Source organism: Hevea brasiliensis, chromosome 16 (genome assembly GCF_030052815.1).
Source record: "Hevea brasiliensis isolate MT/VB/25A 57/8 chromosome 16, ASM3005281v1, whole genome shotgun sequence".
In the NCBI taxonomy this organism is placed as follows: domain Eukaryota; kingdom Viridiplantae; phylum Streptophyta; class Magnoliopsida; order Malpighiales; family Euphorbiaceae; genus Hevea; species Hevea brasiliensis.
In genome coordinates, this window is record NC_079508.1 from 67902358 (window position 1) to 67920350 (window position 17993).

At 37.9% G+C, this 17993-nt stretch overlaps 1 protein-coding gene and 1 pseudogene across 1 annotated transcript; both read left to right on the top strand.

The window, feature by feature from the left end:
- On the top strand, positions 1–2874 carry LOC131174813 (subtilisin-like protease 3). The gene has a single exon (XM_058138811.1). The coding sequence runs from the start codon at positions 532–534 to the stop codon at positions 2797–2799; it is 2268 nt and encodes a 755-aa protein (XP_057994794.1). The 5' UTR covers positions 1–531; the 3' UTR covers positions 2800–2874.
- An 11497-nt stretch (positions 2875–14371) lies between these two features.
- On the top strand, positions 14372–16875 carry LOC131174703 (subtilisin-like protease; annotated as a pseudogene).
- The last annotated feature ends 1118 nt before the right edge of the window (positions 16876–17993 follow it).

The window sequence follows — 17993 nt, forward strand, 5'->3', positions numbered from 1 at the left end:
AAAAAGAACTAACACAGAGAAGAAAATTCCAAATCCTGAACCTGGAAGAGAGAGAAAATGAAAAAGATATTAGTAATGCACTATGCACAAAGGGAAAATTGGAAATTGCTTGGAATAATATCCGCGTCAACTATAGTTCTTGTGGAGCAAAGTTCAAAGAATATGCAATTAAAAATAACGATAAACCACTTGGCATTGGACAAATGTCCAACCTTAACATTCAAAGAAACCATGACCTTCATATGGATTATCACAGCTTTGTTCTGACACGGACTGGCGGCATTACCAAGTCCTAAAGAAGAACTTCTATACATGAACAATTTGCGATCTTTCTAATTAGCCAATTCCCAAGAGCTTAAATGGGTAAGACAAATAAAAAAATTCAAACACAAACTTCAACTTCTGTAATGCCAGCCATCGTTATATTTTCTTATTTCTTTGTCTCTTTGTATGGTAGGATGCTATATATACATACATAATTAAGGTTTAAGTAACTCAATATCACAAGAACTTTCCAGTTCTCCTGTTAACATGGAAAACAAAAGGTGCAAAATTTTGCCAACCATTTTGCTTGTGATCCTCCATATTCTCCCTTCAATGTTTAGCTCTTCCCAAGCAACCACCAAATCAGCAATCCATTCATCAAATAGTGATGCAATTGAGAAAGAGGAAAGCAACTTAGAGACTTATCTTGTCCTCCTACAGAAACCTGAGGGCAATGATTTCTCAAAGTCCAAAGATTTATATAGCTGGTATCAATCATTTTTACCAGAGAATGCATTTAGCTCAAACCAGCCGCGTTTGATACATTCCTACCGCCATGTCGCCACAGGATTTGCTGCAAAACTTACGGCAGGTGAAGTAAAGGCAATGGCAGCTAAGAAAGGGTTCGTGTCAGCCTGTCCTCGAAGGTTGGTGCCTCTGCACACAACCCATTCTCCTAGCTTCTTAGGACTGCAACAAAACATAGGGCTTTGGAATTCTTCAAATTATGGCAAGGGAGTGATTGTTGGACTCATCGATAGTGGAATAACGCCTGATCACCCTTCATTTAGTGGTAAAGGAATGCCTCCTCCACCAGCAAAATGGAAAGGGAAATGCGAGCTGAATGGAACATCATGCAATAATAAGCTCATTGGTGCAAGAAATTTTGCCACTGACAGTAATAACACATTGGATGAATACCAGCACGGGACTCACACAGCTGGCACAGCAGCTGGAAGCCCTGTGCAAGGTGCCAATTACTTTGGGCAGGCCAATGGCACTGCAATTGGTATGGCCCCACTAGCCCACTTGGCAATGTATAAAGTTTCCGGCAGAGCTGGTAACGCCGGTGACAGTGAGATATTGGCTGCAATGGATGCTGCAGTTGAGGATGGTGTTGATGTACTTTCTCTTTCTCTTGGAATTGGTTCTCATCCTTTTTATGATGATGTGATTGCACTAGGTGCATATGCAGCTATTCAAAAGGGGATCTTTGTGAGTTGCTCAGCAGGAAATTCTGGACCAGATAATAGCTCTTTATCAAATGAGGCGCCATGGATTTTAACTGTAGGGGCAAGCACTATAGACAGAGCAATAAGAGCAACAGTATTACTTGGAAATAACACAGAGCTGAACGGCGAATCCCTTTACCAACCTGAAGATTTCCCTTCAACGCTGCTGCCACTTGTTTATACAGGTGCAAATGGTAATCCGTCATCTGCTTACTGCGGTACAGGATCATTGGCAAATGTTGATGTCAAAGGCAAGATAGTGCTGTGTGAGGGAGGGTATGGAGCATTGGAGAAAGGCCAAGAAGTGAAAAGAAACGGAGGCATTGCCATGATTTTAATGAATGAAGAGTCTGATGGCTTTGTGACCACCGCGGATCTTCAAGTGCTCCCTGCATCACATGTAAGTTACATGGCAGGATTAGCAATCAAAGCCTACATAGAGTCCACATCATCGCCAATGGCTACAATCTTGTTCAAAGGAACTGTAACCGGCTTGCCAGAAGCTCCTCAAGTTGCTGAATTTTCCTCAAGAGGTCCTAGCTTTGCAAGTCCTGGAATCTTGAAACCAGACATTATAGGCCCTGGAGTAAGAATTTTAGCTGCCTGGCCAGTTTCAGAAGACAATACTACCAACAAGTTTGCTATGATCTCCGGCACTTCAATGTCCTGTCCTCATCTTAGTGGTATTGCTGCTCTGCTAAAAAATGCCCACCCTGACTGGTCACCTGCTGCCATAAAATCTGCAATTATGACCACTGCTAATTTAGTTGATCATGGGGGCAATCCCATATCTGATGAACAGTTTGTTACCGCCACTATCTTTGACATTGGTGCAGGCCATGTAAACCCATCACGAGCAAATGATCCAGGGCTCATTTACGATATTCAACCTGATGATTACATTCCTTACTTATGTGGATTAGGTTATTCTGACAAACAGGTAGGACTCATCGTGCAGCACGGGGTGAACTGTTCAAATGATTCAAGCATACCTGAAGCTCAGTTGAATTATCCGTCATTTTCCATCAGACTGGGGTCTACTCCACAGACATACACAAGAACAGTAACAAATGTTGGCCAACCTAACTCAGCGTACACTCCTCAAGTCTTTGCACCAGAAGGTGTAAATGTTAAGGTAACCCCTGACAAGATCAATTTCAGTGGGATGAACCAGAAAGCAACATACTCGGTGACATTTAGCAAAAATGGATACAACTATGGTGCACCATTTGCTCAGGGATACTTGAATTGGGTAGCTGACGGATACATTGTTAGAATCCCAATTGCTGTCATATTTGAGTAAGGAACGCGCCAAGATGTTTTGTGGCAAGATTTACTCTTGATATTGAATAAAATCAGACGCTGAAATTTCTGTTTTTATGGTGTGACCTAATTGATTCTATGCATTGTATAACTAAACATAATTTCAGTTATTTCTTGTTCAATAACCAATTATGTTCTATATGTTTTTTTCTCTTAAAGATCGAGTATTTCCAATATAGTTATTTGAACTTGAGCAATATAATTGAGACATTTAGCTACTGGGGATATATATATATATATAGGTGCTCAGCTATATATTACTTGAATTTCTGTTGCTATATGAATAAAAAATATGACAGGGTCACACAGCTCAGAGCAAGAGGATACATGTATAATTGGAAATGGTAATTACAAAATTAATCGCAACCTATATACCCCAAGTTTCAAAATTAACCTTGTGCCAGAAATTGTTAATATCTTACGAACGCTTTCAATTCAATAATTCTCTCAATTATACAAGCCTTAATTATCCATAAAACTGGGGTCTAGTTCACAGGCTTATGAAAGGACAATAACCGATGTGGGTAGGAATTCACAATGATTTTTTATATTTGAAAAAGGATACACACACAACCCTGAAACTCATTGTTTTGCGATGTTAACTATCTAGACTGTTGTACCTCTCCTCCACAAGTTCTAATTCAGATACTTTTTTTCTAGTGGAGTATAAGAAATATAAAATCTGGATTTGGACTTTAATTTTCTAAGAAACCTTTGATATTATATCAAAGTCCATTGATTAAACATTATATTTAAAAATAAGTTTTGTTTTTTTATTTATTTTTAATTGAAACTTTATGTTAGAAAGTATTTTTATTAATTTCAATTAACGTAATTATCTTTTAAATAAATCAAATAAGTTTATGTATCCGAATAGAAAATGTAAAAATAAATTTATATATTTTTATAAAGTAATTTTGAAAAGAATATATAATTGAAAAGAATATATATTCCACATGCATTTTAGTATTCATTAAATAAAATATATATTTTATATATGATTTACTTTAGTTAACATGTATACTTTATATGGTGGATGCTACAATTTATAATAAATGTCACGACCCAACCTATGGGCAGGACCGGCACTAGGACCTGGGCCAGCCTAAAGCCCCCGAGGCCCGTAGTAAGCCTAACTGTTCATTAACCCAACTCTAAGGCCCATTTGAGCCCAATATCAAGAAAACAAACGGACAGAGTCCGCCTAAAATGGACTTTCCAACGGGAGTTTTCACTCACCGACTGTAAACATAATAAATACTCAATTGGGGAGCTCACCACCCTCCACATACTCATATCCTCATAAAATAAATGGGAGCTCACTCCTCATCCAATCCATCAAACATGCATATCATTATACGCTTATGTGTCCAACATGATAATAATATTACAGACCATAATCAAATAAATACTTCTAACACATGCGGAAATTCTAGGAGTAAATAAAATTACACAAATATTGATAAACAACTCGCGAAGGAGAAAAGCAGTTAACCAAAAATAAAATCCTCCCGTAGTCTAAAAAAATATTGAACAGGAGTGAGCGTTCGACTCAGAGAGTAAAATATCAATTTTAACCATAATCTCTATAACTATCTAAAACTAATGCACCCTGTAAAGTGAAATGCAACATCAACATCATTTTCACATCATAACATCAAAAAGGTAATTTGGAGCTCTCACTCAACCTGTAGCTTCAATCATAACATATGGTAGCTGATCCCCTATACAGCTCTCTTTAATCCAACCTGGTGCCTGATAAGAACTCAACCCTGACTTTCGCTTAATAAACCAAATCGAGGGTCCCAAATAAGAACTCAAGCCGTGACTACCCTCAAGGATCTGGTCCCAAGAACCTGCCGTGACTACCCGCCCCATCCATAGTCCACACCACATCACACGCACGCCAACGCACGCACACTGCTCCAAATTACCACCACAACATCCATGGCACTTTAACAGTTATCAATACAACATAAATCGTGCCTAGAGTTTAACTACATAAATATATGTATATAAGTGATGCGTGGGCATGCTTGAACATATAATAATAGTGAAATTACAATTAAAATTAATATTTTACTCACAGACTTGACGATGGTCACTGAGGCGGCTGGGCGGAGGAAGAAGGTCGTCCGCTCACGACAATTTTATTACAATCATTTAATAAATTTGACTCAATACAAATAAAGAAAAAGACCAATACGCCCTAAGTCGTAGAAAATCCAGAGAGTCTCCCTATACCTACGAACTACCCAACCTGCAAAAGGGCACAAAACACACTTCTATATTCACAATCCATATGTCCACAACTCAATCATCCATCACAACATGTAAAATTTCAATTTAGTCCTTATAATTGATCATTTTTGCAAAACGCCAAATAAGCTCTAAAAATTATAAAACTCGCCCAGTCCTTAGAAATATTACTAAGCTATTGCAAAAGAATCGTAATTTTCTAAGCTACCACGAATATTTTATGGATTTTTAATCCTATTTAAGCACTAGAAAATTACGAAAAAGCAAGGTTCGGTTTACCTTTGCCGATTCCGACTTCAAGAACGCCGAGATGCCCGACAATGGTGGGGTAGCCAAAACCTCGATCCAATTCGAGACATTTCCTGAGTCGGTCTGTTCGCCGAAAATTCACGCATTCGACAACCGCTGAATTTCCGAATTGAGGATACCTACACCAAGCCCAATAATAATATATAAAAATCGGGTGTTACATTCTTCCTCTTACGTAAAAATTCGCCCTCGAATTTTACACAAGGCGTAATAAAGTACATGATTACACATTGAACAGATATGGTACTTGCTACGCATGTCCCGCTCGACTCCCAGTGCACTCTTCCACCGATCGACTCTCCACAAAACCTTAACCATAGGAATCTGCTTTGGATCTCACTGCCTCACTTGGTAGTCCACTATGGCTACAGTCGCCTCAAATGTCAAGTTCTCTTTAGCTCTATCACATCCTATCATAGACATGAGAAGGATCGGGAATGTATTTCCGAGCATGGAGATGTGAAACACGGATGAACGTGAGAGAGGTTGGGTGGTAGCTCCAACCAAAGAGGCAACCGCTCCAACTCTATCAAGAACCTCAAAAGGTCCAATATACCGAGGTGCCAACTTGCCCTTCTTTCCAAATCTCATGACTCTTCATTGGAGAAACCTTCAGAATACATAGTCGCCATCGCAAACTCCACATCCTCCGTCTCGGGTCCGCATAACTCTTCTCGCTTCATCGAAAGCCGCCCCAGTCGCTCCATGATTAAAGGAACTACCTCAAGTGTACCGCACTAGGTCTACATCATGCACCTTCGCTTCCCATTTCTCGCCCAACACAGAGGAGACCTACACTTTCTTCCATATAATGCCTCATAGGGTGCCATCCCTATGCCGGAGTGGTAATCGTTGTTGTAGGCAACTCCACCAAAGCTAGCGCTCATCCCATTGACCTCCAAAATCCAAGACACTCATGCAAGCATGTCTTCCGTTGTTTGGATTGTCCTTTCTGATCGTCCGTCTGTCTGAGGGTGGAAAGCCGCACTAAAGTTCAATCAGGTGCCAAGTGCCTCCCGTAACTTTCTCCAAAACCGAGAAGTGAATGGGGCCCTCTGTCGATATTATGGAAGTTTAACTCCATGCAATCCGACTATATCTCAATGTAGAGCGCGCATCGTGCTACGTAATATGTAGTCTTCACAGGTAAGAAGTGAGTCGATTTGGTTAGGCGGTCTACAATTACCCATATCGAATCATATCCTCGCGTGGTACGAGGCAACCCAGTCACAAAATCCATAGAAATCATTTCCCACTTCCATTCTGGGATAGGGAGCTCTTGCAACTTTCCTGACGGTCTCTAGTGTTCAAACTTCACCTTCTGACAAGTCAAGCACTTGGACACAAAGTCTGCTATGCCTCTCTTCATGCCATTCCACCAATAGCTATCTCTCACATCATGGTACATCTTGGTGGAACTCGGGTGGACATCAGACATGCTGTATTGTGTGCCTCTCGCATGATTTCATTCCTGAGGTTGTCCACATTGGGCACACATATCCTAGAACCTTGCACTAGGGCGCCATCATTGGCAAATCCAAACTCACCACCTTCACCGTTGTACTCTTTCTATGATCTTCATTAATTGTTGGTCTCGTGTTGGGAAACTCTAACTCTATCTCGCAAGTCCGGCCTCACCAAAAATGAGCCAACAAGACCCTCATCCGAAAGATCTAGGATTAAACCTAGATCCATCAACTCATGTACTTTCCGAATCAACGGTCTCTTCTCTCACTGAAATGTGCACCAAACCGCTGTAAGATTTTCTCGCTAAAGCATCCGCTACTACATTGGCCTTCCTGTGGTGGTACCGATGGTGCAATCATAGTCTTCCGTAAGCTCCATCCATCTCCTCTGCCTCAAATTTAAATCCTCCGTTGGAAGATGTACTTCAACCTCTTATAGTCGGTGTATATCTCGCACACTTCACCATACAGTAGTGTCTCCGCATTTTTAGTGCAAAGACTACACGCCATTTTCAAATCATGGGTGGATAGTTCGCTCATGCCTCTTCACCGCCTTGAAGCATAAGCCACTACTTTTCCATTCCGCATCAAAACACACCCTAGGCCAACTCAAGGCGCCACAAGACACCTGTATCCTTCACCGCTCATAGGTAGTGTTAACACAGGAGCAGTGGTTAGACACTCCTTATCCTCATCATTATAACTGACTCTATCGAGCTCTCTTCCTGTCCTTTGGATCTTATCCACTTCCCTTTTCCTATTTTTGGTATTGTTGGTATCTTTTCAACCTGCTGTACTTATTCCTTAATTTTAGTCCTATCTCATCCTTACACCTTTTCCTTCAAAGATGTCTATCCCATCATCAACTTTAACTTTCTTTTTATTTCTTAGTCTTATCTTGATTACTAGTTTCATTACTTCGAGAATTCTAACCCTATGATTTACTCCTACCAGCACATTCTTCACCTTATGTAATACTTGTAATTACCCATAGAGAATTTTTTTGTACCCTTTTTCCAACTTAACTATCGAACATTATCATTCCCTACCAAATTTAGTAGGAAATTGCTTATCCCGGATGAATATGAGCCCCATAAACTATAAGTTCCATCCAACTAACACTACTGTAGGAAATATGTGTCATGCCTTAATTCCAAACAAGATACTTCATGTGTTCATTCTCCTTAATATAATCATATATACCGCCCATAGCTTTCTAAACTTCAACCTCAAATTACCCATCAAGAACAATTTCATCTATTGAAACTCATCCATAAATAGTACTTCATCTAGCTCATAGTTTAAAACAATGCAAGCCTTAGTAGCTAACTCAATTTAACTCCTCACATTACTCGATCGCCCTTTCATACTTAACGCTAGGTATGCACTTACCGTCATTCTCATATCGTGAAATTTATATGAATTGGTGCCTATCAAAATCTCAAATAACTAGGTCTCCTTGGCTCGCCGCTCCTTATATAACGCCTGAATCAAAAACACGAGCTAAACTTGAAAAGAAAGAAAAATATCCTCTTATATTCAACTATGCCCGATTGTCCATATAATAACGTTTAACCTATGTTTCTTAGTCTTTCTCTTCAAATTTCATCATCTCCTAGCACAATTGTGCTCTACCCATAATGGATCATCTGCATGAACCCTTTACTGTACCATTATCCTTCTGATATAATATTTTATAATTTATTAACTTTACTTATACTTGACCTATGATTCATATCTATCATCGTTTATATTGTGCCCTTAACCCTTGTTGATTCCTGAAAGATTTCTCTCACTAATAAATTCTTCCAACACTAATTCCACCCTTATCTATGGTCATTAATTTGATCCTTGAACTTTCTAGTGATTTATAACCATCCGTACTTGTCACTTTTCGTTCTACCCCTACTATTTTCCTCGTCATATTAAGCCATCGCAAAGTGATTCTATTGATCACACTAAAAATGTTTGCGACATTCATAACTAACGTCTAACTACCTTCTCACTATCTCAAAAGTCTAACCTAAAACCTATGTGTCATTATCTATCATTCTTTTCCTCTCATCATACCTATTTGATCCCTTAGACTGACTTTTATTCAACTTACTGCTTACTAACTTCTCTTTCTCTACCTATTTAGGTAGTCCGCAATACCATCGCACACCTTCTAACATTTACTCATTATTATTGTATTCCATACCTCCATCACTTTTCTCACTAATGTGGTCCCATTTTGGGTTTTCCATCCTTGTCATTCTCCTTGCCAAGAATAACACTTAGCCTATCCTATATCTTAATTTTGTTCCTTTTATTATGCGCTCTTAGGTTGTCCTTTCATTTATTTCCTTTGTCTTACCCAAAATAGAACTTGACTATTCTATCCCTAGTTCCATTCTTCTTCCTAACATAATAGCTGTATTTGCTAACTATATCTTTCAGAGTCTCTATCGTTATCATATGTCCGTGCTACTGATTTGGTCCTTTGACTACTCTAGCTAGTACTTCCACTAGCATTTAGATTATATTGCATCCGCAATCAATTGTCCAAACTTTCATTCCGCACTTTCTTTATCCATTGGCCTTCTCAGAATTTATCTTCGCTAATTTATTACTCTTAACACTATTATAATTAGATTATACTATTGTTTTGAATAATTTGAAATTAGAAAGGAACTCAAAGAAATTACTCATACTTTTATTGTATGATCTCTATTCTTATCCTTTAGCTTACATAATACCCTTACCACCTCGAGAACCGATTCGTAGTAATTTTATTTATTTATTATTATTATTATCCATGTTTACTCAATTAGCCAAAACTTAAGGTTCCGGGCACCCAAACCCGTCATCCAATTCAAAGGATTTACATCCATCGTGATCTGATTATATATGATTCATATAATAGAACTTGCATCCTCCGCAGGATACCTGAGCCAACTTCTCTCTACCACACTCTACAGTCCCATCTGGGGCACTATTTTGTTGGTCACCATTATTAGTAATAACTTTCGATCCCTTCTGAAAAGATAGGACTATACCCTAACTTGCTACAACAAAGATACTACATTTACCACCTTGCCCAAAACCATGTCAAATTAATGACTCTCCTATCATATTATAGCTCTGTGAATCATCAATTCATAGTTCCGACTTTCCCTAGGTAGTAGGGTTGTACTTTATTTCATACTGATACACACAAGGTATACTATTCTCACTAAGTTCTAACCAAATGTTTGTCATACTGCAAAAACCATCCAAAATTCCATACTGAATACTAGATAATCTCACTCTATAGGTGTTACCTTTACTTTGTAACTAATCCAAAACCTCTGGTCTGATGGCAATTCTTATTGTAACTCTAGCTCATGCTAGGGTAACTGAGTCACTGATTCTAGTTATCACCCCATTGTGACCTCTCAATATTCTAACTCTAGACCACTAACTAGGAGTTCCCAACTCCTCTGCAGATATAGAACTCTGTTATGGTATTACTGTACCAAAACAGACCGCCGCAAACATCCTCATCATAAGCACTACAGGAAGTACGCAGCTCTACACAATAATCTCATGCCTGCACTATAATCTGCACTTACAGAGCGGACATCGAGAACATTGTATAGTTACTACGATACGCCCGATGCACTAGGTCTCCTAATTTCTTATCTCTCCGAATCTTCTATTATCACAAACTTATTATGACTGGTCATCTACGATGACCGCAAGAGTGGTATCCTCATCCTTATCTAGGCAAATGCATTTTTAAGACTCACTTTTATGTACTCGTGCCTTACACTAAATGGGCACACCATTTAAACCCATACCGACAAAAATATAACATTTCTTGGAGTACGATCCTCATGATAGACCTCACATGTCTACTAACTCTATTTCACATTTCGTGTACTCCACTAAAATCAAGACAAAAACTGAGTTAATCTAATATTTCCTGAGGTATAACGGAGAATCTAGAAACAAAGAATAACAGTAAAAGACGAAATGTAATCCTATACTCCGCATGTGACTCCTAGTAGACTCTTCCCAACACTTAGATAATTTTTCCTATGAATGGAGCCTAAGCTCGATACCACATTTTTCACGACCCAACCTATGGGCCGGACCGGTACTAGGACCTGGGCCAGCCTAAAGCCCCCGAGGCCCGTAGTAAGCCTAACTGTTCATTAACCCAACTCTAAGGCCCATTTGGGCCCAATATCAAGAAAACAAACGGACAGAGTCCGACCATAAAATGGACTTTCCAACGGGGAGTTTTCGACTCACCCGACCTGTAAACATAATAAATACTCAATTGGGGAGCTCAACTCACCCTCCACATACTCATATCCTCATAAAAATAAATGGGAGCTCAGCTCCCTCATCCAATCCATCAAACATGCATATCATTATACGTTTACAAGTCCAACATGATAATAATATTACCGACCATAATCAAATAAATACTTCTAACACATGCGAAATTCTAGGAGTAAATAAAATTACACAAATATTGATAAACAACTCAAGGAGAAAAGCAGTTAACCCAAAATAAAATCCTCCTGTAGCTCAAAAAATATTGAACAGAGTGAGCTGTCGACTCTGAGAGTAAAATATCAATTTTAACCATAATCTCTATAACTATCTAAAACTAATGCACTCGTAAAGTGAAATGCAACATCAACTTCATTTTCACATCATAACATCAAAAAGGTAATTAGGAGCACTCACGCACCCTGTAGCATCAATCATAACATTTGGGAGATGTTCCCCTATACAGCTCTCTTAAATCCAACCTGGTGCCAAGAACTCAAGCCGACTTTCGCTTAATAAACCAAATCGAGGGTCCCAAAGAACTCAAGCCGTGACTACCTCAAGGATCGTCCCAATAAGAACTCAAGTCGTGACTACCCGCCCTATCCATAGTCCACACCACATCACACGCACGCCAACGCACGCACACCGCTCCAAATTACCACAACAACATCCATGGCACTTTACAGCTTATCAATGCAACATAAATCGTGCCTAGAGTTTAACTACATAAATATATGCATATAAGTGATGCATGAGCATATTTGAACATATAATAATAGTGAAATTACAATTAAAATTAATATTTTACTCACAGACTTGACGATGGTCACCGAGGCGGTGGCGGAGGAAGAAGGTCGTCTCGGCTCACGACAATTTTATTACAATCATTTAATAAATTTGACTCAATACAAACAAAGAAAAAGACCAATACGTCCTAAGTCGTGTCAAAAATCCTGAGAGTCTCCCTATACCTAGGACCTACCTAACCTGCAAAGGGCTCAAAACACACTTCTATATTCACAATCCATATGTTCACAACTCAATCATCCATCACAACATGTAAAATTTCAATTTAGTCCTTATAATTGATCATTTTTGCAAAATCGCTCAAATAAGCTCTAAAATTATAAAACTCGCTCATGTCCTTAGAAATATTACTAAGCTATTGCAAAAAGAATCGTAATTTTCTAAGCTACCACGAATATTTTATGGATTTTTAATCCTATTTAAGCACTAGAAAATTACGAAAAAGCAAGGTTCGGATTTACCTTTGCCGATTCCGACTTCGGGAACGCGCTCGGGATGCCTGACAATGGTGGGGTAGCCAAAACCTCGATCCAATTCGGAGACTTTTCCAAGGTCGTCTATCCGCGGAAATTCATAGATCCCACAACTGTCGAATTTCCGCGAATTGAGGATACCTACACGAAGCCCAATAATAATATATAAAAAATCAGGGGTGTTACAATAAATAAGCTTTAAGCATAAATTTTTTGCATTGATTTTTTTCTTTATCCTCGTTAAGAGAAGTGTAAAACCATGAAAATTATTGCAATGAGTTTTTTTTTTTCAATTGAATTAAAATTCAAATTCATTTGTACATTTTTCAAAGAATTAATGAATAATAATTGAAAAAAAGTTATATGTAAGCCTGATTTATTATGTGGATCAAAATATATAATATATAATATTAAGACATATAAATCATTTAATTTGTATAAGTTCTTCACATTATAAATTTTGTGAAAATGAAAAAATAAAATGTATGAGTTCTTCACAAATTTTTATAGAATTGTTTTTTTTTATTATTTTTTTCCTTTTTCTTTTTGTTAAGAGAATATTAGAATTATAGAACTATGAATATTTTTACATTGAGTTTTTTTTTTTCAATTAAAATGTGAACTCATTAACAAGTTTTTCACAATTTTTAAATTTAGTAAAAAGCAACGAAAAATTTGTGTTTAAATTATTATAAAATGTAGTATGCATTAAATAAAATATACATATTAATTAGAGTAAACTATATATAAACTATATATTTTATTTAATGGATACTACAATTTATGTAGCATATATTATTTTTACTTATATATATTTTTTTAAATTACTTTGTAAAAATATATAAGTTTATTTTTATTTTTTATATTTGGATATATAAATTTGTCTCTATTCATTCAAAAGATAATGATGTAAATTAAAAATAATTAAAATATTTTTTTTAATATAAAATTTTAATTAAAAATAAATATAGAATAAAATTTATTTTTAAATATAAAATTTAATCAATTGACAAAAATATCAAATGATTATATTAAATCACGATTATATTCAAAATTTATATTTTTTAATCAAATAAAACTTAAAATACTACGTTATAATGTATCCCTAGTTTTTCAAATTCATCTACACTCCATTATTTGAAATTCATCTACACTCCATTAGATATAAAAATGTGCGTCTATTTCACACACTATGATCTCAAAGCTAAACAGAAAATCAGACGTACATCTGAACTCTGTCAAATTGCAGAAATGCATGGATTGAAAACAAAAATGCTGATGTTAATTGAAGTGAGAATATATTCTGCCACACAGTGGGCTACATGTACCATGCTACACAGAGACCATAGGAGCCATGGAGGCAAAATTGTATTCTTCTGCACCGAAATTTAGGGTACCAGTTGATGAGATTGAGGAAACTAGATAAAATGTAGATTATCACGTCACATCAATGCTGAACTAGAGATGTAATTTTATTGATGTTTTTTTCTACCTGAGATTTTTTGCCAGCTTTGTTAATTTTCCTTCGCTGATATTCTTTGCTGTCTTTGTATCATATGCAATAAAACGAGTATTACTTTACAAGAATGAACAAAGAATTATAATCAACCGCACATTCTAAAAATTGCTGTCATACATTAGAGCAGCCTCTAAAGAGTCAAAAAAGAGGGAAGGGGGCGGCGGCGGCGGGGCATAGCATTAGATTTACGACCACTTTGTTTTTAACTACACAGGGTAGCAAGCTTTGCGAAGTTGAAATGCAAAATTCCATATTTCAAGCTCTTGTATACATCACCAAATAGCACTATCAATTAAGCCGTAACATGGTTCCATTGCCAGCTATTGATACTAGAAACAGCAATTAGCTTTTGTTTTCACACCCACACAATCTCCTCTCTTTCTCCGTCTACATTCTATCATAAATACCTCAATGGCGTTGGTGTGTTGACTCAAGTATTAACATTCTTAAGTTTCTCTATTATCCTGGAGAACAAGAAGCTTACACTGCCGCCAGTTGTTAGTCTCACTTCCTTGTTGAGTTTCTCTCAAGCAATCATTAACAAGGGAGTAGTGAGCAAGAAAATTATCCATGACAATGAGGAAACAACTTAGAAACTTACATTGTATTTGTGACAAAGCCAGAGGATGGAGTTTCAGAAAAATCACACGATTTACATGGCTGGTGCCAGTCATTTTTGCCGGCTAGTATCTCAAACACTAACCAGCAACGACGCATCATATATTCCTATCGGAATGTGGTGAGTGCGTTTGCTGCTAAGCTGACAGCTGACGAAGTCAAAGCCATGGAAGAGAAAGGAGGTATAGTGTCAGCCCGACCCCAAAAAATATTGCCTCTGCATACAACTCATAGTCCCAGCTTCTTGGGGTTGTACCAAAATTTGGGACTATGGAGAAACTCAACTTATGGTAAGGGAGTGATAGTTGGATTTTGGACACGGAATATCCCCAGATCATCCTTCGTTTAGTGATGAAGGAATGCCTCCCCCACCAGCTAAGTGGAAAGGAAAATGTGAATTCAATGGAACTGCGTGCAACAAGAAGCTCGTTGGTGCAAGAACTTTCCAAAGTTTTGAGCAACACTCAGAATCAGTTGGACCATTTGATGATGTAGGGAATGGCACCCACATAGCCAGCACAGCAGCAGGTAGTTTCATAAGTGACGCCAGCGTGTTTGGCAATGCCAAAGGCACAGCTGTTGGAATGGCACCTTTGGCTCACTTGGCCATTTACAAAGTTTGTTCTGACTTAGGTTGTGCTGAAAGTGACATATTGGCTGCAATGGATACTGCCGTTGAGGAGGGTGTGGATGTGCTTTCTCTTTCTCTAGGTGGCGGTTCAGAACCTTTGGTGCAGATGGCATTGCAGTGGGTGCATTTGGAGCTATTCAAAATGCAATTTTTGTTAGTTGTTCAGCTGGGAATTCTGGTCCACATAATTTTCTTTATCAAATGAGGACCCATGATTCTCACTGTTGGAGCAAGCACCATCGATAGAAGCATAAGAGCAACTGCGAAGCTTGGAAATAATCAAGAATTTTTTGGGGAATCACTCTTCCAGCCACAGCTCTCTCCTCAAACCTTTTGGCCTCTTGTTTATCCAAGCAAAGATGGCAACCAATCATCAGCAGTATGTGCACCAGAATCGTTGGAAAATGTCGATGTCAAAGGCAAGATAGTTCTGTCTTCTGTGTGATAGAGGTGGGCTGGTAGGAAGGGTTGAGGAAGGACAAGTAGTGAAGGATGCTGGTGGCATTGGCATGATTCTTGCAAATGAGGAGCTTGATGGTTATGGCACCATAGCTGATGCTCATGTCCTTCCTGCATCACATGTGAGCTATTCAGATGGGGTGAGAATCAAAACCTAAAAAAACACAACATCATCACCAACAAAAAGGTTGTAATTTGAAGGCACTATAATTGGTGTAAAACTGCTCCAGTGGTCTCTTCCTTCTCCTCAAGAGGCCCAAGCCTGGCAAGCCCTGCCATCTTAAAACCAGACATCATAGGTCCTGGTGTATGCATTCTAGCAGCATGGCCAGTTTCTGTGGAGAATGAGACGAATACCAAAGCAACATTTAATGTCATCTCAGGCACTTCAATGTCCTGTCCTCATCTTAGTGGGATTGCTGCTTTGCTGAAAAGTGCTCACCCTGACTGGTCACCTGCTGCTATCAAATCTGCTATTATGACTACTGCTGATTTAGTAAACCTTGATGGCAAGCCCATTGTTGATGAAAGGCTTCTTCCTGCTGATATCTTGGCCGCTGGAGCAGGCCATGTAAACCCATCAAGAGCCAGTGATCCAGGGCTTGTCTATGATATCCAACCTGATGATTACATTCCTTGTGTGGTTTGGGTTATACTGACAGAGACATTACATATATCGTGCAGCGCAAGGTCAAGTGCTCAGAAGTGCAAAGCATACCTGAAGCACAGCTGAATTATCCTTCTTTCTCAATCATATTTGGTCCTCAAACTCAGACGTATACCACAACAATCACGAATTTTGGCCCCGCTACCTCATCTTATACTGTTTCAGTTACACCACCACCAGGAGTAGACATTACAGTTTCGCCTTCTACGATTATTTTCACTAAGGCAAAACAGACAGCAACATACAAAGTGAGCTTTACCAAAACAAGCAAAGGTAAGAATGAGAAGACATCTGTTCAGGGACATCTGAAATGGGATTCTGATCAACATCAGTTAGAAGCCCAATATTATTCATATTCTCAAACAAGGACTAGGCGCCAGAGCTGGTGGTAACCATGAAAGATGTCAACAATCTATTTGCACTTTGGCATATATATTCTTCAATAATTGAAAGTGACTCACATGTTTCAGCCTCTCTAGATACCCCTTGAATCAAATAAGAAAAAGTACAAATTTTCTTGAGCAAAGTTGTATTTTCCAACATAATGTTGGGATCTAATTCAATCATACGCTTACCTAGTCTTCACATAATTATGCTATCAGATTTTTAGAGCTTTTTTTTCAGATTTTTTGCATTTCAATTTTATAGTAGCATTCATGATTTTGATTAGTTATTGAAAATTATATGAGATTTTATTTCAACTAGATCGTAGTAACACTATTTAAATGCAAGTCATGTACAAAAAATGTCTCTCCCTTCAATAAAAGTTCTTTGTCAACAGTATTTTTTTCCTGCAGTCCCAAAAAAAAAGTTTTAGTCTTCATTTGTAAGTGTTGATTGATTAAATCTTTAGCATTCGTAACTAGTTTCATGCTTTTAATAACCAGAATAAAGTAAGCATGATCATATCTGCTAAATGCTTGAGATCGCCGAATACAATACTATCAGCAATGGTGACTTTTTATGCCAAAAATATTGCTTAAGTAGCTGAAAGTAAGGAGACCATGGTGGCATGGCCCCTCTAGTACATCCTAACATTACTTCTACTAGCAAATCACAACCAGGCAGCCATATCTATAAAAATTTTCTCCCCCTCAAGCATTTTATGAAAGCAAATGCATAGCAAACTGCCTTAACACATGATAAAAACAGAGGGCAAATGTGTTAAATAGCAAACTCGGCCAAACATTCAAGGTGGCCTGTTGAAGATTTGAGCTTTTCAAGGCAATGGAAGAGCTTATTAGGGACCACCCTAGATTTTCTAAATGGAGTAAAATTGCGACCTACCATGAAGAATATCCCTTTAATCTCTACATGAGTACGAAGCATTATTGACCACAAAAACTCCAACAAACCGACAAAAAGGGTTTACGATTAAAAAAAAACACTGACATAAAAAGGATCAGAGTATGTTCTGGTGGTATTTTGATGAGCATCTTAACCCAAGAAGGTTCTGTTCTAAGCATCTCGTGCAAAACTACCCATTCGTCCGTGAGATACAAAAGCTCATTTCTGGTTTCATTGAGGACTTAATGATCCAATGGAAAATTACAAAGCTAAGTTACAAAGACTTCACTTTGTGAAAAAAGATGCACTTGTCCTACAATTAGTAGGCAAACAATGACTTGTAGCATCGAATCTTAATGCTAAATTTGATT